Raw genomic sequence first — 24,706 nt, 5'->3', positions numbered from 1 at the left:
ATTTGCTGCTCTATCAAACCATATTTATTCCTGCAATACTCTCTCTCTCTTTTCATAAGTTTTTTTTTTTTAATTATGCCATCATAAATTCACTTATTCATGTTTAGACTTTATAGTATTGTGCTATTCGCTCTACCCAGCAACTTATAGGATACATATCACAAATGGTAATTATTAATAATTCGCTTACCATTAATGAAAGTGTTTCTACTCACGCTTATTCTTACATCTTATAAATGATGGTTCACATATTTTCATCTTTGAATATTTCAAATATACCAACCAAATATAGCATTCACCTTCATTGTTGTTTTTCTAATGAATCCTAAAACAAACAAACAAATTGTTCCCCTACTCTATGCAGAAGTATTCAAAGTTATCCTGCAATTAATTGCATTGGACCAATTAAGATGAGCACTGATGCACTATGCATTCTCAAAACTTTCATACATCGATAAAAATGAAATCACGTGGTCATGGGCTTCTGCAGAGGTGGGGGGGTAGAGGGGGCACTTCCCCCAGGATTGAGTAAAAAATTTCACAAATTATAATTGTAAAAGTGATTGAGATATGTAATCTTAAACCCTCGACTCTAGAACGCTTTATCTGTCTTAAAATTTTATTATGGATTGGCCTGTTTCGGCCCACGGCGGGGGTAGCCATAGAACACGTGTTTTATTGCAGCAATAAAACACATGTTCCTGTTTTTGGTTCATCTTTTTCTGATTTTTGAAAAAAATGTTCATTACTGTTGTGAACAGAGACCAGTTTGTTTGCCCTCTGTGTCTAGTGAGTCACTGAATGAAGTGTGAATTGTAAATTTATAGTGAAACAAATTTAAACAGAAAAATACATTTTTCAAAGGTAAATGTATGCAATTTAATATTATTTTACTTGTTAGTTTTATGATTTTTTTGCTTTTAAACTGAAATAATTTAATTTAGGGATTTTGGGATTAATTAATTAGTTGATTTTTAATAAAATATGCCGGTCGATTTTTTTTATATATGAAATTGTGCTAAAAACTATTAATTCTGAATACTTTTTCCCCCAAGAATTAAAAATCATTAAAATCGATGTAAAATGAAAAGAATGTATTTATAGTTTACATCGACAAATAATTACATCAAAAAATGCTAAAAGACGTTTATTGATGTAATTATTTAATTAAATCAATAATTATAAAAATTTATTGATGTAATTATTTGTCTCCAAGCTTCCCCCCCCCCCAGAAAATTTTCTGCAGGCGCACACCCACCCATGCATATGGTCAAATTGAATGTGAAATTTGTAGCACGGGTTGCATAACCCACACGACAGTACACCCAACTGGAATGGGCATGCGACGCCACTTATATATATATAATATTAACTTGGTAAAAACTATTGAAGAAAAAAGAATAGAAACTGGAGAAATGTAATCCTTGCGAAGGATAGCAGGCTTCACTCTCTGGACAAAAGAAGCACAGAAATATATAAAGAACTAAAAATAGACTCAGTATTGGATAAAGTATACGGATATCAAAAGAGGTGGAAGAATGGATAGTTCAAGACTACCCCAAAAATTACTTCCATACCACCCAGTTGGAAGATGATCAAGGAAAAGATAGAATGCGATTGGAACAGGCCACTAGGCCTAAATCCTTGAAAGGATGACAATGACTAACTTGGTTAACTGCCTGATACTGCTAGCCTAATATCTGATGGGGTAAAAAATAAATAAAATAGTTATATACAGTGTATATAATTACATCAATTGCTAACATCCTATCTTTTTAGGTGGTATTTTCAGATGTGTCTATCAGTGTTCTTGGGTAACAACATTTATAAAGAAACCTGAAAAGAGGATACTGCAACTTACTCGAGGCAGATTATGAGATAGTAACTGATTGATGGGCCTTATTATAGTGAAGTATTTAGTGAGTCCGCATGGTTAGCCTAGTGGCTTTGCGCTTCGCAACCATATGACTGGGAAAGGAGTGTCCCAGGTTTGATTCCCGTTGAAGACGTGAGGAATTTGAGGATCTTCCTCAGCCATAGCCAAGTTAGCCGGTCTTGGGCAGTAGGGTTTTTTTCCACCAGTTTATTTGGCGTTTTTCATCCCGCAAGCAGGCAAACTGGCCCCATGAACATACGCTACTACAGCCAAATATATATCCCCCCCCCCCCCTAGTGGCAGGCTAGGCGACAGGTCAGTTGGGAGTGGTACTAACAAGAAGTTAGTACCACTAACCGGTGGTACTAACCTACTGCCCATGCCCAAGTAGCCGGTCTTGGGCATGGGCAGTAGGGTTTTTTCCACCAGTTTATCTGGCGTTTTTCATCCCGCAAGCAGGCAAACTGGCCCCATGAACATACGCTACTACAGCCAAATATATATCCCCCCCCTAGTGGCAGGCTAGGTGACAGGTCAGTTGGGAGTGGTACTAACAAGAAGTCGCATCTAAGTAACACGTGAACCCTGCATATGAAGGGGGAATAACACGTAGTGAAAGAAGAAGATTATAGTGATTATAGATTATAGATTTAGCTTCTAGAAATACAATTTTATTAATACAGACCAGTTTACAATAAACATTTATTAAAAACCTACCAGTTTCGCCAGCAAAGGTTTTTAATAAATGTTTTATTGTAAACTGGTCTGTATTAATAAAATTGTATTTCTATTATAAAACGACTAAATATGTATAGTTTAAATAGATTTAGCTTCTGATAATCTTCTGTATTGTTCATAGGACTGATGTTGTATCTGTCTGTTAATTGTATTTCCAGTTAGGTTGCCTGTTTGAACAGGATGAAAAGATAATTTTTTGGAAGGAAAACCCCTGTCACCACAGGGTTCCTCATATCCTAGAGAAACCGAATACTCAGGTTTTTCTAGACAAAGGATAATTCTATCACTAATTCTAGTATTAGAATGTATAGATTAACGATTAACTTCTTTGATATTTTAATATGTTCTCCTCCTCTTCCAACCCCCCCCCCCCCCCAATTATTTGCTACTCCCTGTCAAAATGTTTTTTATTCTTATTATTTTAGATAATCTTAACACATTCCATAATTTTTGGCAAACATGCAAAAAGTATCTTTTTAAGATAACTTGTGCATGTTTGTGCAAAATAACTCAATAATGAATGAACTCATTAAAACTATTTTTTTTCTTAACTTCAATCACAGTCTACACGTCACTGCATCCATTTGCTGTCACTGTCCTTCTCAACTCACCTATGTCCTATCTGTTAGTACACTTCATAAATTTCACTTCTCTCCCCTTCTCTCTACTTTTAAGAATTTTATATTCTGATATGAAATTTGAACATTCAAATCACTTAAATCACTTGTGCCTACTAAAAGCAAAAGATGGTTACCATATTCTCTCTTCTCATAGCCTCAGTATTGCTATCTTCCACCCAAGAAATACTTATTCTTTCGTCCATCATATCTCCAATCATTGAGTCTTCGTGCCTTGCTATCTCCTCATTCAATTTCATTCCATTCTGGTCTTTAGTTTACTTGCATTTATCTAAATTTCATTTTAATATTAATTTTTATTTATTAAGCATAATTATGCAATTTTGATATATGCACATAGTATTTCAATACCAATAAAATCAATTTAGTGCATAAACATGAATGAACATGTAGTTATGTGAAACGTGACAAATGAATGAGTATAAATAACAAATGTGACATGAATGAAGATTGAATTATATAGTGAATCTGGTTACAGCAAAAGATAATGAATGAGAAATAAGTAATTCATGGAAATTGTTTTGGGTCTCCCATGATGAGTCTTAAGACTCCATGGAGGTGCCCATGCAATAATAATATTAATAATCATTATTCACAGTCACCTTTTTTTATGTAGTTCCTACCCATGAAAAGTTTTTCAGTAAACCTTATAGTACATTCATATTGTGAGTGGCTAAAGATTTTTTCCTTTTTTTTTTTTTACTTAATTTTTTTGGTATTTTTTAAATTTATTTTTTACATAGACCAGAAATCCTGCTCTAGAGACCAAGCATGGAAATTTTTCAAGCTGCCTCAGGCCTCCAGTAAGCAGGGTGGTGTTCTCACACCAGGCAATGAAATTCATCTCCCACGCAAATAAAGACAATCACAAACATCAGTGCCTAAAACAGGATTCAAACCCACAGTCTCTTGGTTGGAGAGTGGGTGTGCTAATCACTCCACTGACCAGGCTGGCATATCTTTCCTCTGTTATACCTCTCCTTAAATTTGTTCACTGCTGGGAAACCAAAACCACCTCTGGCAATCCATTCTACTCCTATATCACACTCCAAGCGAAAAATCTAGTCCATACCACTGTTTACCTGACTCTTCCAAAACCTTCAGACGTGATCCTTTTTCTTTCCATTCTTCTTAGTATTAAAAATAGAATTCTTTTAGTAGCTTACATGTTTCTACTATCATATCTTCTCTATTCTGCCTAGCAGCCAATTTTTGTACCTCACAAATACTCAGCCTATCCTCATTGGAAACATTCCACACACCATCATGGTTGCTTGTGTCTTAAATTCCACTATGTAAGAAATCCAGATGACCAAATCTGTGCACAGTAGTCAAGATGCATTTGTATCAAATGATGATGAGTAAATTGCTAAGACAGGACCTGCATCAAAGCCATGCTGTGTCATCACAGATATATTTCTATCCACCACCATCATCAATTTTCAAATTTTTTACAGCTGCTATGCAATTTAGTTAGAGAATCCTGGAGACTTGCACTGTATCCTCAAGGGGTGTTCAGGCTTCTAGGCCAGCACTAGATGATTATGATTACTTTATTTTAATCTCCTATCAACAATTTTTGTCCAGTGTAGTTTATTACTTGTCAGCACTCCAATACTGTCATATTTAACATTTTGTTCTTTTAAGTGAATCAATCCACAGACTTTGGCCTTCCTCTGGGTCTCTTTCTTGCCATCTTAGCACCTAGGTTTTTTTTGCTAACCTTTCCTCAGCCATTATATTTAAGTGGTCAATACTACCGTAGATTAAACCTGCTCACACATTCATGAATACTAATAGTGACAAATTCCTTTCTAATATCTTCATTTTTAATATGATTCTTCCATTGATGCCATCGGTTCACTCCTCTAATTTTTCTCAGAACTGTCATATCTGTGGTCTGTAGTCTTGATCAATTGCTTTATTTCTAACCCAATTCTCAGAGCCATAACTTAAGTGGCTTGAATTCTTGCTTAAATAGCTGAAATATTTTACTTGTTCTATAGGTTCTCCATTGAAAATGTAGCTGAAGTTTTCTGTGTTCCTGCCTTTTTTCAGTTTTGGACCTTTTATTGCAGATTTTCATACCAAATTTTTTACAGCTGTTATGCAATTTTGAGAATCCTGGAGACTTGCACTGGATGTGTTTAGGAGCATATCATCATCATCTGCATAAAGCAAAGCTAAGTTTGATATCTCCAGTTTTGATATTGGGTTTAATGCCACTTTCCTTTATAACGTGATCCATATGTATGATGAATAGGAGTGAGGATAATGTGCATCCTTGTCTTACACCTGATTTCACATCAAACTGTTTTCATGTATTTCCTTCAGTTCTAACAGCTGACTAAGAACTTATATATAGACTATGTATTACTCTATATAATATTCCATTTATCCCATATAATGTTCTCTAAGCACGTTCTTGTATGCCTTTTCCAGATTAACAAAACTTAAGTATATAGCTCTGTCATGATTTCTCAACTATTTGTAACAAAGTGAAAATCTGATCGTGACAACTTCTGTTTGGTCTGAACCCAGCTTGTTCTCCAAGTTTCTCTTCCACAATTTTTCTCAACCTCTTTTCAAGCATGCTTAGGTAAATCTTACCTGGAACACTTAGTAGAGGAATTCCTCTGTAAATCTTCAATTCAGATTTAGATAGGAACTATGAGAGCTCTATTCTAATCTGGAATTTGACCTTCTGACCAAGCTTTTTTGGCTGAATATCATCTATTCAAGCTGCATTTCTACATTTCAAGTTTTTGATACTATTTCTACCTCAGGTATTGATATGTATTTCTGTTTGCGTTCCTCTTGAAAAATTTCGACTATGTTCTCTCACTGCTTGTTTTGTTTAACAGTCTTTCAAAGGATTTACTCCAGACACCTAGGATATCCTTATCTTCTGTTTTCCTGTGACCTTTATCATCTTTGATTCCTTTTACAGTACTCTTTCCTCCATTTCTAAGCTTTTTCAATAGCCTCTGGAACATTTCGTCACCTTCCTGATACTTATTTTCTATATTCTTACCAGTCTTCCCATGACTTTTGTTTACCTACTTGTATATCTGAGTGTGTTGTTTATGACTGTATTATTATTATAGTGCATATATCTATTATTTTATATATATTAAGGATTATTGTAATGTAACTTTTCATGTGTTAGCCATACACTAAATAAATACATATAGGTTAGCTCTCTTACATTTTTCTCTGTATTCTTTTAGAGCATCTGCCAACTTATTTGCTAGGAACTTTCAGTATGCTTTCTTTTTGTTTAGGACTGCTTCTTTAGCATCTTGTATCCACCATGGTGTTCTTATTTTTCTATCCTTGCCAACAACTTCATCACATGCCTCCCTAGCTGAATCAATCAATGTTTTTTTTCAGAGTTTACCATCGAGGTGGCAAGGTTGGGTCTTGTTTTCAAACTGTTTCATTTTTTCTTCAATAATATTTGCATTTGAGTCTACAGTTTACTTGTAAAAGCTGCTGAACTTTAATTTTGTTTAGATCTTCATTACATACTGTTCTTTTCAATGTGATATTCATTTTTATCCTACTTAGCTCTTTAAGGTATATGATCATTTCCAATTTCAAATCCTCTATACACTCTTGTATCTGAACCAGCATGTCCCATCACAACATTCACTTTTAGTTTTTGTAATATCCTAAACATCTCTAGTTTATCTACCTCTTTTCTGACATCATTCCCTGTCATTACTGTATCTCCACTAGGATAAAACATCCTCACAAAGCGATCACTCAGTAATTCAGTTATTCCTTCTGCTTCTCTCACACATCTACTTACCTACCATCAACATTTATTAGCTATCTGACTATAATAATTCTTCCTTTTTACTTCCTTTAGCCTTCTTGGCTAATTTATGTGGTCACCTGGAAATAATGAAAACTGTCCTGAAATGAAATCCATTGTGAACTGTGTTGATTCTCTTCTAAACTAACCAGAGGAACGCAGTGAAATTTCATTAGCGTGATGAAATTTCACTGCGTTCCTCTGGTTAGTTTATCTTTTTTATCTTTTCCAAAGATCTCTTTGGCTGACTATGTGGTGAAGATGTTTGTTATGTTATGCAGTGAGGTTACCTCAGTTAGAAAAATAAGATCTGTAATCAGATTGAAGGTCACAGAGAGATATCGATCTCCTCCCTTGGCTGATTATTATCTAAGCAACCATCTGGAAAATAATTTGAATGAGAACAGTTCATGCATGGAATTTATATAAGAGTATAGTACAAAAGGATTAAGGAGTTGTTTTTGTATGGTGGCTGGTGGAATTAAAGACTAGAGAGCGTGTGGCGTGGTAGATATTATGGAAGTTAGGCCAAGATTTCTCTTAATGAAACTTATAATTGTAATTTTTATAGGTGATCACAAATGAAAATATTAATATTTAGAATTTTTCTATAATGATAAGACTTCATTTTTGAGAATCTTTATTGCTTATTCTGAGAATTCATTATATTAACTTTTGATTTTAGGAACATTAATGGACTGCTATGATGAATTGGGAAATCGTTATCAGTTACCTGTCTATTGTCTTAGCTCTCCAGTCAACTTGATAGAAAATAGTAGTGATGCAGATTCTCCATCACCTGATAGTGAGTCTTCAAATGGTGGTGGTGATGAGTTAGTAATAAAATTGCGACTTTCTACCACTGGTCGAGATGTCAAGATGGCTGTACGAACACGACAGACAGTACTTAGTGCCAAGCGTAAATTACAGGTTATGGAAGGTATTGACATTTCTCGTCAGAGGTGGTTCTTTGGAGGCTTGCTACTTAATGATAAAATGAAAATAGAAGAAGTGAAGCTTCAAACGGGATTTGTTGTACAGGTGATAATTTCAGCAACAGAAACAATACAAACTGAGAGATAAACTCATGAATAATTCATCTTATATTGGTTTGAGATGTTATGTTTAATCTGCTAGAAAACTGATTCAAGTGAGTGTATAATCATGACATGTATACTAGGAATGTTTAGTTTTTTGCATTGTAATTTTTTTTGTGCGATATGAATTTGAAACTCTGACAAGAATCTGAAATATGTAATCGTGAATTTTTTTATGGCAGATAATAAGATGCTGCCTGAATGGATTGCTACATTACAAACTTTAGCAATTAAGACTTCTTTTAGCATAGATTTTTAATTTGAATTATCAGGAAGTTTTTTCTTTATATTTCATTTTAGAATAGAATAGGACAGAATAATATAAATGAATGAATGAATTCTAATTGTTATGAAATATTGGAAATTTTCCAGTTTAGAAAATTTATTTTAAAAACTGTAATGAAGGAGTAAATCCTCAGAAGAGGAGTCCTTAATCTCCTCTTCGATGTATATATTTCTATACACTTATTTCTGAATGCAGAAGAGTTACTTCTGTGTGCTATTAGTGATATCTTGATGCCATTTAATTTGAAAGATATCTGTCAGTCATTAGTTCCTTTAAGTGCTGTTTTGATTTCAGTTTCTGTTTTAATGGATTCACAAACTGGAGACTTCTCTGATATATTTCTTCTCTTTGATTGCCTTCTGCAAGCATGAATTCAGTCTGTGTCAGTATATGATGTCAATATTCATATTCATTCTGCTATTTTGATATTTCCTGTTCAGTATGTTTCATAATTATCAATGTCCGCAGCATTAACTAATTTTAGTATCTCCATATAACTGAACTACTGCAAGTATTCAGCTACTCAGTTCTCTTATAATCTGGTGTTAAAGTAGTTTATTTACAATGCTATTTGTGAAATCTTTTTTGTTTCGAGAATTAGTAGTACACACATTCACACAGAGAAAACATTTCAAGCTTTTTTTATTGGGCAGTGTTCTGACAATCATAATTATTTCCAAAATAACCTTTTAAATAAAAATTTCATGATTAGCACTACGATATTAAATTGAATTATCTGGAATAAGAAATATGTACAGTATGAATGTGCAAATTCATGCATGCTGTATGTACAGACTTTGTGGGTTATTTAGAATGTGATAAATATGACATCAGTTTTTCTTTAGTACCATCATATTTAATTTTATCTAGATATATCATTTAGATACAAATAGTCTTTAGTAATGTTAAATGGGCTGATATTTGGTTAAGAATATTTCAGAGTTCTGATAGTTTGCAACATGAGGCATATCTGCTAATGATCTGCATTTTTAGAAATTTGTAGAAATGCCAAGTGAACAAACCATTAATGATACAGTATATTTGCATTTTTGAAGTGGAAAATAAAAATCCTGCTAATTTACTATAAATTAGCAGGATTTTCTTAACTTTTAAGAATGATATTTGAAATGCTCAATTGGAATCTTGTCCTTTCAGTCATCAGAACTATTTAAAGAAATGTACATTCAGTTTATATCATTTATGGCTGAAATTTTCTGTAAACGTTTTTAAAGTGCGTAATCATCATTCAAAATGTAAATTTGTTTACTTCGTGAGACCACAACAAGCGGTCAATGATTGTTAACTTTTGGTAGTTCTATTCTCATAATATTTCAGTTTTCATGCCAAAATCAATGTTTAAATTTTTTAAGTATTCCTATAGCACAGAATATTTTATTACAGTCTTTGGTTTTTCCATGCTTCTGTTTGTTAGTGAATGATATTTTAATATTCTTTTTTAATTGCAAATTTAGTTTGGGGGGAGAGGGTCTGTTTTCCATTGGTTCGTTTTATTCATTTGGTCAATAAAATTATATTAAAATAGATTTTTTTTTTTTCCTTAAAGTGTGCACTTTCAACCAGATATAGTTATTCATAAAAGGAATATATGAATTTAGATATTTCTGAATCAGTTGTATGGACTTTCAGTATAATTTCTCAAATGTTGACTTCTTACATTCACCCGCTTGCGCACACACACACACATTCCCTCGTTTCAGTGAGAGAGGAGGAATATATACTTTTAAAATGTAAATATATATTTACATTTTTAAAAATGTAGTTTATATTTTGCATCTTGAAAATGAGTGCAGATTTACCTCTATTAAGGGTGGCCCCTAAGTCATGGAACATGCCATAGAAAGGGCTCATCTTTGTGAAGCAACTGCATAAGTTTTTTTAACATCACCAGATTTTATTAGTTCTGAAAAACCACATCACATAAATGCCTTCACAAAGATGGGCCCTTTCTATGGAATGTTTCATGACCTAGTCATGAATTATGGCCACCCTGAAAAAATACTAATGGGATTAAAATAAGTCACGTGTATACCAAAATTTTATAATGATATAAGAATATGGAGAATTGCATTTATATCTTCATAATAAACATAGTGTGTAATATTCTAATAATAATTGCTATTATTATAAGGAACTCTGAAATAAAATAGCTTTGCTACTCTAATAATGCTATTAGAGTATTGGCTTTACAAGGACCTGCTTCTGTGATTTGATATCTTATAATATTATGGCTTACAAATTGTACAGCAATAGTTATCATAGCAAGATTTTCTCTATACATTTGAGGGACCATAGTGTCAAATGATTAAGTGCCTGGAAAGTTCAGTTTATCTGGAAAAGTTGCAGTCTACAGAGATAATAAGAGCAAAATGATTAATATTTAAATGCCAAAAAGTAGCTAAGATGTAACTTTTATTATTGTTATTACTGAAGCATAAGCCAATTAAGACACGTTGGAGAATGACAGAACTAATTGTTTATTGTTCTAGAGAAAGAAGGAATTTACAGCATTCTTTAACAGGCCTAATTTATCATTTTGATAATCTTGCAATATTAATACCTAAAAGTAGTTCTCTCTGCTCAATTGTTACAAGAAAAACTGTTCATACACATATCAAAATACTAACAATAGCAAAAATAAGTGATGACATTTTAATGGTGAAAAAAAGAATTCTTAAATTTTGGTTGTTTATATAACTGTCATGTCAAGAAAGATTTGTTTATTGTCAAACAAACTCTTTCTTGACATGATAGTTTGTTTATTGTCATATGTTGCATGCCTCTATCTTTCTTTTCTAGCTATTTGACAAAATGAGACAAACTTATCAGTAATAAGGAATAATTTGCTAATGTCCTTGAAACTTAGAGTGATGATAAATATAATATAGAATAACATCACAGTTGATCAGCCTTGGAACTAAGTTGAATCAGGCCTATGTAATTACTATAGTACTACTGCTTCTTCTGGTTTTATCTGCCCTATAAATTGAGTTGGATTCCTCTAAAAATTATTTTATATGCAAATAGCACATTGGCTGTGAAAGAACTATGAATACCAGTGTCGTATCCATAATTTCAAAATCAATTTCACTGTTCCCTTTTTGTGGTTGAGTTCATTTGCTGTTTTTAGACTTATTTAACCACTAACATTCTGTTTGGAGTACTTAATTTAACTTCTATTTCCTAGTTATGGACCCAGGAATGTTATCATCAACACCATCAAATTCTGGGATTCCATTCATGAATCCTCTGAGATTAAGACATTTGAATTTGAATCCTTCTATGGCAGCTACTTTTACTTTATCTACAATGACATTCACGACTTTATAATTCCTACCTCTATACACCTCCCCTCCCACTACAGAATTGATTCAATTATTTTACAAGCCATAAATGTTTAATTACATAAGGAATTTAAGAATTTTTAATTATATTTCAAATTACAGAACATAAATAAATTTCCATATATAACTGTTATTTCAGAGAAATTCAAATTTGGAAAATGTTAATCCAGCAAAGTGTAATTATGGGCAGCATTTAAATTAATGATAGACATACTGATGGAAAGAATAATTTTAAAACCAGTTAGACCATGTTCACAAAGCTGATCAAGTATGCAGTTCCAAAAATGAAAATAAATATGAAATTGCACAATTATATAAAAAATGTGTTACTTCCCACTCCCTCCAAAAAAACATTCTAAATATTATAAATTGTTTTATTTATAGAAGGTTTAACTGTTCTTAGAGAGGTGGAAGGGTTTTTCATCCTGCAAAAATAGTCCAACTATTCAGAAAAACCACACATAATTAATCGTCTTGGTAAGCATACTGGCCTTGTAGCCTTAAGCTGTTTTTTCAAGTGTAATTCAAAACAAACCAAACCCATTTATAGAACGGTATGCCTACCATTTATAACAGATTTCATCAGAAGAGCAAACCCCATTAACTTTGGAGCTTCTCTAAATCATTGAGCTTATTTCATGAGTTACTTTCTTAGTAAAGAATGCAGTTATTTTTTAAAATAAGAAATTCAAATGGCAAACAATAATTTATAAATCAGATTGTATATATATCAAAGATTTGTATATATTTATATCAAAAGTTTCTGCTGTAACTTCAAGGTAAATGCAGTCATTTTTAATATCATTCCAGAAGTGAAATTTAATAAATAGATAAGCTGATATCAAATCTACTTCTGAATGTAATATTCAACAATATTTAAGAAATTTTCATTTATATTTTGATTAGTTTCAGCTGAACCCTTAAATGATTAAATGGATTGAATATATGAAGTTACATTATTGCCATCTGTTTGAATGTACATGCAGAAAAGGCAGTCTGCAATAATGTAAATGATACCAACTGGATACATCAATGAAGTTATCCTTCAGTTGTATTGAGATTTTGATATAGTCACATCTCATTTGTTCAGCATAGATTGTGTTCTTTGAATTTAATGAGAATGAAAAAAAAAGAGATCTAGTAGTAGATGACTGAGATACTTCAGAACTATATGAATTATATATGAAAGAAAGATTTTTTTTTTTTTTTTTTTGTAGCATAACAGGTGGGAGAATAACCAAGGAAACCATCCATGTGCAAGTTCTCCTGAAAGGTGGTAATGGGGAGAATGCATTTTTGAAGCAGATCATGATTACATAGAATGAATTTAAGAATGAATATGTGGTAGCCAGAAAAGTTTACTGCAGCAGGCTCTGTAACTCAAGGGAGCATTTGAAGTTTCTTGTGATTACTTAATATACATAAAAGGCCACCATGCTTTCTAGAGGCCTAAAGTAGCTTGTAAAAGTTCCAGGTTTTGTCATAAGAGCAGTTTCCAGATTATCTAATCTTTAGCCCACCCACTGCATAATATACTCTTCCATTGCAATCTTTCGTAGGGTTCACATTAAAAAAAAAAAAAAAAGTGGAGGGTTGTAATTCAGAGTGAATCTCAACAATATGATGTTGTTCAAACTTGCTTTTTTTTATATGTGTGCTATGTAATTGTATCAGCAGTTTTATATTACTAAAATGATAACTGAGATTGATTTTGACGTGGTGTGGTGCAAAATGGCTTTTTCCCTCTTAGAGTATATTGCAGAATGACTATTATAATTATACTCTATTAAGATAGATTTATAATGTGTGGTTTAGTTTTTAAGAGGAATCAATTGTGCTGGGTGGTTCACATCAAGAGAATTATGCTAAACCCATGTTCATTAGTGACTTTGTATTGCCAAAATATGAATTTACAACTGTTCATTAGAAACATAAAATTTTAAATGTATTAATTAAAATTAAATGCATTTATTTTTTTTTATTAGTCATCAAGAATTGTAGTAGTTTTATCAATAATACTCCAATTTTCTAGCTATAGTGCTATGGTGGGATTTGATAAGATTGCATTCATCTTCATTATTCCTATAATAGACTTACCATTTGTCTAGATATAAATTATATTTTTAATAACAACAGAAGCCACCCAATTTCTCTGTTATTGCCATTGCCTTATTTCTCAGTGTTATTTATTATCAAAATATATTTGAGCAAACAGTAATTCAGTTATTCAGAAGGTGACTATCCCAGGTTGATAAGAGTAATGAAGAAAAAACTACCTACTTCAAGGAAACTTGTTCTGGAATATTTAAACCCTGAATAACAAAAACTCAGAAGCAAGGGAAAATGTTAATTATGATGGCATTGAGGGAGGGGGATTCTGCAAAAAAAAAAATCTAAAAACATTGTTACATCATATATATATATATATATATATATATATATATACACACACATACACTAACTAATTGTACTTTTTTTTTGTTTTGTTTGTTTGCACAACTGAGTGGGGAAAAAACCATCCAGAATCCATTCTTGCTGCTAAGTACAAAAATATATTTTTAATAGAAACTAGAGAGTATCATCTTGTCAATATGCACTACAAAGGATTAGAGCAAACAAGAATATTGTCTTTTTAAGATGTTAACAGTAACTAATCTTCATATCATATAGCAATCATCTTAGCAGTAGTATTTTAGTTGTAAATTTTAGAAAAAAAATTTCTTGGAGAGCTGTGTGGTCTGCTCCATAGTATTTTATATTAATCACAGTCTGGGATTAATAGGTTTGAAAAACAGGCACTGATAAATTACAGTAACAGTTTTTAGAACTTTTTCTTTCTTTTTTTTCAGTATAAAACTACAAACAAAGATGTCAAATGGAAACTATGTTTTTATTTCAACTAGTTTCATGTAATACTCTGTTCCATTTCATCAGGAAGTAACATGAATAAACTAAAAACTAGAAAGCAAGTACTAACAGTTAACATCTCTAGGGAAAAATATTTAAAAATTTAAACAGTTGAAAGCATGCATTTGCTATTATGCTGGCTGCTAGTTCTTGGATTTGCTGTATACTTCTGGTAGATACAAGTGTTTTGATGCCAGACTTGATGTAAAATCATCCCTTGTTTTTTGTTACACTGTATAGGATGCTTCATTTTAGCTGATTCTTTGAACGCTCTGTCATTCTACTTGGAGTTTTGTTTCCACTGTATGTGCCACAGCCCTAATTTGTGCTTTCTTTCATTCTTAACATCCTTGAAGTGTTCTGATCATCACTAGATCTGCCAGTCTGCCCTATGTAGTGTAATGTAGTCCACAATTGAAACTGATCTTGTAGACACCTGGTTTTCTGACTGATGTACAGAAGTAATTCATTCGATAAGTTCAGTAACTATTGAACTTTTTTTCTTGAAAATTAATTAAAAAAACAAAACAAATTTTGCTTAAGTTCTTAGTTATCTATAATTTAAGAATAAACCAAAGATAAAAATGTTTTCACTTCCACTCTGTTTAAAAATAATGTATGCCCACACGTGCATCATTTTAAAGATTCAAGGTGTAGATTTGCATAAATATTGAAAACCATATTTTAAATAATGGTGTGACATTGACATTTCATAACTGTATGCATTGTTAGTAATAGAGCCCATCAAATAGCTGTTACCAAGCAGTTCAGTTTGCTTTCTTTTTTTTACAATTTTGATTTATTTATTTGATGTACATGATATATATGTGCACTCTACATGCTATTAACAGCCGTGTAAAATAATGTATAAACAAGTGTATAAACACATGAGCAGTTAATATAAATGCCTTAAAGTAATGTCCTGCAAAAAGTGATATTTTCATATAGTAGTATCCAGTGCTGAGCTGTGAAAATCTTAATAACCAGTTCTCTATAAAAAGTCATGATTTAAAGGATGTGTCACAGTAAGTATTTTCTGTGCCATTTTCGATTCCATTTGTTATGATAGTTTGTTTGTTTGTTTTTTTTACCCTTCAATTATCAAGCCATTATATTTCTTTAAAAAACAAAAAATTGTTGCTGCTGAGAAATTTCATTTTCAGAAATTTCAACCCAACCCTTGTAGCAAGTGATCTTGAATTGTTAAAATTTTGCATTTGAGGTTTATTTTGTATAACATTTTCCACACCCTTTTATAAGATTAAGATCATTTTATAACAGCATAATTTGTTTTTGTAGAAAATTTTTAACAACTGTTCATATTGAACCAACTGCAGCTCATCACTGGTAACTTTGCTGTTATACAAAAGTAACTTCAATAGACATCAGCATTTTTTCTTTAGTCTGATTTTTATTATTATTATTATTATTTTTTTAATACCTTGAGACTTCATCCTGTCTCTAAAGTATACATCATGGGCCTGATTTTAAGTTTTGAGATGTGTGTGTTTATTGTAAAATATTCAGTTAAACAAGACAGAATAGTATTAAACCTTTTGATCTCAGTAAAAATATATTCCAAATAATGAGCTGTAATAAATAGAATATATATGCTATGCTTATGTTTTCTTTTTAATTATTGTTCATATGAAAGCAGAGGGAATATGATACAGTTTATAATTTAAGAGGTATATGTATATATTCATCTGATAGTAATAAAACCTTAATTATTTGAGTATATTATAGTATCCTTGAGGGTGCATATGAAATGTTGATTATGATAGTCATATGGTAGAATAATTTACTCTGGAATTGTTTGCTTCTTGTCTTATATTAATTGCAAGAAATTTTTCCACTAAAACAATTCTCTCTACTGAGTGAAACATTTGAAAAACATTCAGTAATGCAAGTTATTCGAGTGAGCTTGTTTAATAATGGTAATTTTTTCCTCTTTTAATGTAGTTTAATATTTAATGTAGTTGATTATTTCTTAGGATGGCAGAAGTTTCAAGAAATATCTCACTTTGGAGTCCAAAATTTTGCTGTTTTTATTTCTTATTTACATTTTTTCTTTTTAATGATACTCTTTGTAGAGATTGATTTGCAAAAAACTATAGTTTTTTTTGTAAAATGTAAAATTTCCTAACAGATTCATTCTGTTAATAAACAGAATTGAACTATTAGTTACACTGTATTTGTATGCTCATATTAATTTCTTCAGAAAACAATTTTAACAGCTTGTGTGTGTGTGTGGGTTAGGCTATCTTGCATGAAAATGTTCAGTTTATTTTAAAAAATTTTCATGATGTTTTTATTAAATATAAATAACTACACCAACAGAAAGAGTCAATAGAATGTTACATTTTATGTAATTTGGCAAAAATATTTTTAATTTTCTTGATAGTCTTATAAAACATTATCTTCATATTATAATTCTTGATTAATAAAATTCAGTCTGAATAAGTGGGGGGGGGGGATTTTCTCTATTCTCTGAATGTAGATGATTTGTATTCTCAAGAGTAACAAACTTTTTACATTCAGTAGTACAGAAATTGATTGTGCAGATTTAAAATGATTTTTTGCTGTTTTACTTCTAACATCAGTTTATACACCTTTTACTGTTAATTATAAGTAATAAGTCTTTGTTGCTAAAGATATTTCTTCTGAATTCCTTGCATTCCATCTTCCATGTGGTGGTAACAAATCTGTTGAGAGCTGTCTAATTGTTTTGTTTCTTCTGTTGGGAGCACTGAAATTTATATATTGGCAGCAGTTAACATCTTGTTTTCATGAGTCTGAGAATTTGACTTTGTAATAAGACAATGATTCAGGTCAGTTTGATTCTCTGCACCTTTTGAAAAGATTAACTGCTGAGCCACTTAATTGTTGTAAAGCAGCAAACTTTATTTGTGAATACTAGTCACAATAAAACTTTTTTTTTTTTTCCTTTCTGATAGGGCTATTAAATGTTCACATAAAAAAGTATCTGATGACTGTTGACTGATTACCATTGCTAAGCATATTTCATTTTAAAGAAATGTAATTATCAGTTAATAACATTTCTGGAGAACAAAATATGTAGTTAAGCTGCAAATCTTGTCTATGAGGATGCTGTTTATTAATAAGATCCAAAATGAACAAAAGTTATAAATTCTAGTTTGACAAAAGCAAAGTATATAACAAAACTATCATTATAATGAAATAAGAGATTTTATAAAGATAGCCTGGCAGATTTGCGAGAAACTAGCCTGTTGTGGCTTTCAGCATATTTTGATAAAAATTTATACCTAAAAATTTCTTGAAAGGTTATGCTCCTGTATGTTAATGGAATATGATAATTGTTTTCTTTTGGGAAAGTCTTTACAGTAGTGCTGAATTCTTGCCCTTTCCATTATTTTAAAACATATTTTAAAGATTCTTTTAAAATTAATGTGGTAAGGTAGGTATATAAGTTTTTTGAAAGCATTGAAACAAAATGGATAAAACTGTTTTCATACTCATGTCTGTTTCTTTATAATGAAAATAGGACCTTTGTTTATCTTATTGTTAGACTTCAAAGTTATTACTAGAGTGCTAGTTTCCTTTTTTTTTTTTTTTTTTTTTCAATTATGAGTTTATTTCTCTTTACATTTTATAAATGTCAGTGATTTACAGACTACTCAGGCATGGTTTATATGGCTTGAATTTATTGTTATGATTATTTACTTTCTTTTTTGAAGCCTTATATAGGCATGTGATATATAGAATAAGAAAAAAATGCAAAGTGCTTCAAAGAATCTCTTAAAATCTTTTTTAATAATTTAGGGAGCAAAGAGAATTTTGGTGAGCAAAATTATATTTATTAATATTAAAAACAAATTACTGATATTGCTCATTTAACACTTGAATGATATTCTGATAAATGATGGAAATTAATAACTACCACTTTATTTAATGGTATTTCTTTGATACCTGGTATTGTTAGCTTATGTTATTATGACTTACTTAATAGCCTTACTTGAAACATTACAGAAAATTGAATAAGTTGAGAAGCAAAATTTCATCATTTGAAGTGGTTTTTGTTTTGTCTTTTTTCCCTGTTTAAATTACAGTTAAGAAGCATTCTTAAACTAATTATTGTTCATAACATTATGTGTATTTTTTATTTTTATGGATGTAATATATAGTTTAATGCTGTGTACTTTCAGACTGCTGCTTATTTAATTGAGATATTTTTTACAATAATTAAAAGAAATCTTAGGATTTCAGTTTTTTTTTTTAATGTTTATATGCACTAACATATATTGGGGGAGAAAGACTTCTCTTTGCAAAAAGAAAAAAAAAAAAAATATATATATATATAAATACATATATAAATTTTTATTGTATTGTACATTTGCTTCAGTATCATTCTTTAGAAATTTAAAGAACTGTAGCCGTCCTTTCTTGTCACCATAAGTGAGCTTTAAGGGTTGTCCTGTTTATATTTAATTTGATTCTGATGTGTCAATCTTGGTGCCAATTATTCACCATAATAAGTTCAACTTAGCAGTGAATTTCTTCTGGATTATTTTTTTGTATTTAGTATCTATAATGGAAACGAGGGAAAAATTAAGTGTTTTCTATTTAATTGTATTGCTTCTGTACATTAATATCAGTTTATTTTAAAACATTCTGAAATGTAAAATTTGGTTTGAGATCAGTATTCTAGAAGAAAACAAAAGAAATACCAAAATAGACATTTGTGTCATTACTTATTTTATGTGCATATATTTTGTTATATTTTATAGTATGTAAAAGAATTATAAACATTTCTGTAGATGATGCCCTCAAATCTCAAATTTGCATGTATATGAAAAGATAGGAGTATTATTATTTTTTTCATTCTGCTTCAAAGTTTTGTACACCTATTGTAGTGTTTTGTTTTTATAATATTTAAGAACTGCATATAATATGTTAAAATAAACACTAAGTTTTTTTCTGTTCAGCCTGTCTTGAAATAGATTTCACATAAAAATAATATATTTTAGAAGTTATAATTTTGCATTTTAAGTATCAAAAAATTAAATAGGATCTGAATGCATTTGGCCAAGCTACTGAATGTCTTTCAATTTCAAATAAATCATGGAATGCACTTAAATGAAATGCCTGCAAAACACACATTTCAAATATTCCAGGAAGCACATGTATTTTTCTACAACTTTGTTTCTAATAAAATGTTTCTTATGGATTAGAATATTTTATGCATCCATTATCTTGAAGACACATCTCATAATTTGGAAAGGAAAGCATATTTTTTTTTTTTTTTGATCACCAGTAGAACTTATAGCATCAAGCTCTTGGGTATAGCCATTCTGATGACTTAAGTTTGGTGTAATTTTTTTATACCAGTATGGACACGATATAGTTATTGAAAATGAGCAGTAATGTAAGTTTGAGGATACAGTATAACTATGGTTTGATTTATCTAAATGTTTAAATCCACTTTTTTTTTTTCTTTTTTAATGCTCTTATTAAAATATATCAGAAAATTGCTAGTTCAATTCCTCTTCAAGAAGATTGTCATTCTTTTTTCTAGTGTAATCATTGATTCACTAAAATTTGTTTGAGCTAAAAATCTTAGTAGTATTTATTAAATAAAAATGGTCTATAGCAAATTAAAAAAAAAAAAATGTAATTTTTTTTAGTCTCAAGACCCCTTTACACTCTTAAAAATGAGGACCCCAAAGAGCTTTCGTTTATATGCATTATATCTATCGATATTTACTGCATTAAAAATTAAAACAGAACTTGTTAAAATATTTATTAATTCATTTAAAAGTAACAATAATAAACCCATTACATAACATATTTTTATACAACATGTTTTATAACATATCTCATGAAAGAATAAGTTCTGACCTAGCAGATCATCTGAAAAGGTCTTGCAGGCCCCAAAGGGTCTGTGGACCACACTTTGAGAACCACTGTGTTAGAGTAACATTTCTCAAGGAAATAACATGGAATATGCAGCAAGGGTTGGGAGTACTTACTAATTTTTAAAAAGTATATGCTCTGTAACATTATATGCCTGACCTGCACACACACACTAATTATATTATTTAATAAAGGACATAATTACCTCTCTGAGTCCAGAAGAAACGTGAGTGGAGATTGTTTATGCAAAAGAAATGTGATTGTAGCTGAAAACAATATTTGTATTCATAAGTAATGCAAGCCTCCCATTAGGTTAGGATGGGAGGCTTACATTACTCTTGCATGGGAGTTACTGTGAGGGCAGGTTTGCAGAAAATACCATAATACATTTGATTCTAGTCATTGATAAGAACTTTTTTGTAGGCCATTTCCAGAGTTAGTTGATCTTTGATGTGGGCAAGTAGCTTTTCCTGTTGGGAAAAAACTAGGATTTTTAATCATACAAATCAATAAAATTAATCATAAAACACACACAGATAAATGCTCTTTTATAGAATATAAAAGAGCATTACCTGGTATGTTATGCATCACCTCTTATCTGGTATGTTATGCAAATACACTCAATCTGACTGATGGTGAAAAAGTCAGGAATAAAAGGCGTGCCTTTGAGAAATGAAAAGACATCACTGGATTTTTTTTAAAAAATAACCTTGTTTTTTGCGAGTTTGTTTTCTATCCTGATTATTAAGTGTCCAGAGGGCAAAATATTGTCAAACCTGTATTTTTTTTTTTTCCATTGTTAGTAATATTAAACTGATTTAGATTGTAGGGTTAATGGGTTAAATCCACATGCCAATACAAAATTGCATATATTGTCTATATGGCACTGTAGATTCTTTAAGCTGTAAATACTTTTAGATAAATTTATAATTCTGTAGTGCAATATTATTTTCTTGAGCATCTTCATAGAGTCAAAGACTCATTGTGGAAGAACTGTACTAAACATTATTCATACAATACTTACACTCTCCTTGAAACTGTTAATCGAAAAGTGCCTAAAATCTCTTCTGGTAACCCCACCCTTACACTATTTCTAGGGATTCTTTTACTTCCTATCAATTCTATAAAACTCTTTAACACATTCATTCTGGGTTGTTGTCTTATACCTTATGTTGCACCCAGTACAGCATGAGACATATCCTAGTGTAAACATATTAAAAATAACTGATCTCTATTATGTCTTCTCTTTTTTGCTTGTCACTGAATTTGAGAGTTTGAGTCCTAAAAAGGAGCTTTCCATACAGCTGTCACAATCTTGATCACTATAATATCTTATAAAGGGGAATAATAACCTCCCTATCCCTGCTTTGTTCTTGAACATCCAAGTAATCTGATGGGTAATTTTGGCTACATTGCAATATGCCTTTTAAGCTTCAACCATGACCACCCCTTTCTCCAAATCCTGGCTTTCTCAATTTCCTGTGGTCCAATTCCATCACTGTAGTACAGAGCTTGTGAGATATTCATCACAAAGGACAACTCTATTAAACTGATAGTGTTATCCTTCCCATACTATCAGTCTATTTAAGACATCCTGCAGGATCTCTGTATCATGTTCATTGATATTGCACTTCATATATTTGCATCTTTAACAAACAACTGAACATTTCCCCGTAAATCATTTCCTATATAATTGATGTACAAATTAAATAGCATTCCTCCTTTTGCTTGTCACATAGCAGAAGAATTCTAGGAATTACTTTTGTCTCAATGTGACTTCTTTCTCATAATTAGCTTTGGCCTTCCTTACCATACTTATTCACTCTTCTTGCCTTTGCTTTGTACTGCTCTTGAGCTTGTTAATCACCTGTCTCTTTCTATACCTGCTACAACTTTTTCTGTATCTCTTGCTTAATGATTCTGCTCATCCATTTAACTTTTGCCTGATTTATCCTCCTGACGACTCTGGATATACAGTCTGATACCACTTCTTCAAATACCCAGATAGCAGTGTATGATCATTTCCTGTGCACTGCTAACATCTTTCTCCTCCAAATTCTTATGTATGGCATTGCCCCAAGATGGTACCATAGTTTTGTCATAATCATCTGTCTTGTAATATATTTACCCCTTAACTGAAAATTCTTCATGTTTGGTAGTCTCCCAGGTCACAACCATATGATCATTCCCTCCAACCAGAGCCAATGTGACTAATTGGGGAAGTGGTTACTGCCAAGTTCTCTGATGCTCTCACTAGATATTGCACTCGCAAATTCAAATTCCATTGCATGCTATTTCAAGCAATTACCTCTTAGCAGTTGTATAAATTCTGTTTCCTGCCCTCCCTGTGACTGTTCCTCCTTCCAGTCTGTGTCTCCATAGTTGAATTCCCCCATAATTACTCATCAGACATACATGCTAATTTTCTGATTTATTCCATCCACATTCTCCACCTCTTCTTTTTGGCTTCAGTTTTCTGCTATCATAATAAAACCCTTCCTTTTATCTTCTCTAAAAATACTATACTCCTTGTCTTCTGTCCCTATATCATCATCCGTCAACCAAGTCTCACTAATGCCTATAACTGTTGGTCAAAATTGCCCCCCCCTCCTTATTCTGGATCTTCTGGAAATTGTATACATAAACTGCTGTATCCCCTTTGTCCCAGAACTTCCCTTACACTTGGTGTTGATTATTCCACTCAGTTTCAGAATCTGAGGAGTCAGCATCGTGTAATTATTCTCCCACTTGCTCATCTCTAGGATGCTTGCACCCAAAAAGAGTGAGAAAGCAAAGAATGTGATTCTGCTGCTTCATTGTAATAGAACTGAGTTGAGAGGGGCCACAATTGCTCATGAGTCAGATTATTGTGCAGGAGAAGTGGTGTGCAGTTTATAGATGTATGGAGCGAATTTGATAGGTGAAAAGTGTACATGCCTGACAGACTGCTGCATTTGAATGGTTTTAATGTTTAGAATTTGAAATGATCAAGAGCTTTAGGTGCAATTTTCCAGGTTTTTGAATCTGAATGTGGTTGGTCATGGAGACCAACAGCCACTCTTACATGTTATGTAAGAGTGGCTGTTGGCCTAAGGGAACGTTGAAATGCATTTAGAAATAAAAGGAAGGAGTTTTTGGCATTGGTCAGCTCAACTTGGCCAAAAATTATTGGCATAGAAGAGACTAGTTGACAGTGAAACTGTTAGACAGAATGTAAGAGGTATTTGTATTTTCTAGATGGAATAGGACAGGAGAGGTATTACTTATGATAGCTGAAGAACTTCAACCAAAAAAAAATAGAAATTAAGGAGGATTTTAGGTCTCAGAGAGAAGCTTCATTTGCAGCTGTCTGGTGTGAGATATAAGTCAACAGGACAAAATATATTGTTGGTTGCTGCTATGAACCCTCTGGTTCATAGCAGCATTCACAGAAAGATGTGAATGCCATGCATTGGCAGATTAACACAATGAGGGCAGGCTGAGCAATTACTGTTGACTTCAACTATATGGACATAGACTGAAGAAAGTAGAGGGTGCACGGCAAGATGGAAATGAAATTTATACAACTGCTAAGGAATAATTTCCTGAAATGGGAACATTTGATGGAGTGGACCAGGGCTTTTAGAGTGCTAGATTTTGTAATAGCATCAGAAGATGTATCCATAACTACTGTGGCCACTCTGCCTCCTGTCATAGGAAGTGACCATCCCATCTTGTTCTGGCAGGTTACTAAACATGGAATAATTCTGTCAAGAAAGGGTTTATATGAACTACAAAACTGGTGGTTATGACAAAATAAGAAGGCAACTTGGAGCAGTACCATGGCATAAGTTACAAGGAAACAATGCCAGTGGTCATGGTTAGTGGTTTTTGAGGGAAGCAGTATCAAACTGTGTACTCAGGATCAGGAGGATAAACTAAGTGGGCTTAAATGGATGAGTAGCAAAATAAAGCAGGAGCTGCAAAAGAAAAAGGAAATATAAAGAAAAAGATGACCATCATGCTCATGAGCAGTACAAAACACAGACAAAGAAGAGTGACCAGTATGGCAAGGAGGCTAAATCAGATTATGAAAGAAAATTAAGCA

General features: G+C 31.8%; 1 protein-coding gene across 2 annotated transcripts in view; it reads left to right on the top strand.

The window, feature by feature from the left end:
• The window catches only part of LOC150106831 (ubiquitin domain-containing protein 2-like), a 92,472-nt gene that overhangs the window by 66,425 nt on the left and 1,341 nt on the right, over positions 1–24,706 (top strand). The window contains exon 3 of one of the 2 annotated variants that reach the window (XR_016548332.1): positions 7,758–8,222. Coding sequence is in view for 1 of the 2 variants with exons in the window: in XM_090392740.1 (XP_090248866.1) it covers positions 7,758–8,155 (398 nt within the window). In the remaining variant the exon portion in view is untranslated. Of the gene's footprint in view, positions 1–7,757; positions 9,131–24,706 lie in introns of those variants that run through there. The other variant, XM_090392740.1, reaches the window with a different exon arrangement.

This window comes from Typopeltis vanoorti, chromosome 5 (assembly GCF_054136105.1).
Source record: "Typopeltis vanoorti isolate ZY-2024b chromosome 5, IOZ_Tvanoo_1.0, whole genome shotgun sequence".
Taxonomy (NCBI): Eukaryota; Metazoa; Arthropoda; class Arachnida; order Uropygi; family Thelyphonidae; genus Typopeltis; species Typopeltis vanoorti.
This window is presented reverse-complemented; position numbering and strand designations above follow the sequence as displayed.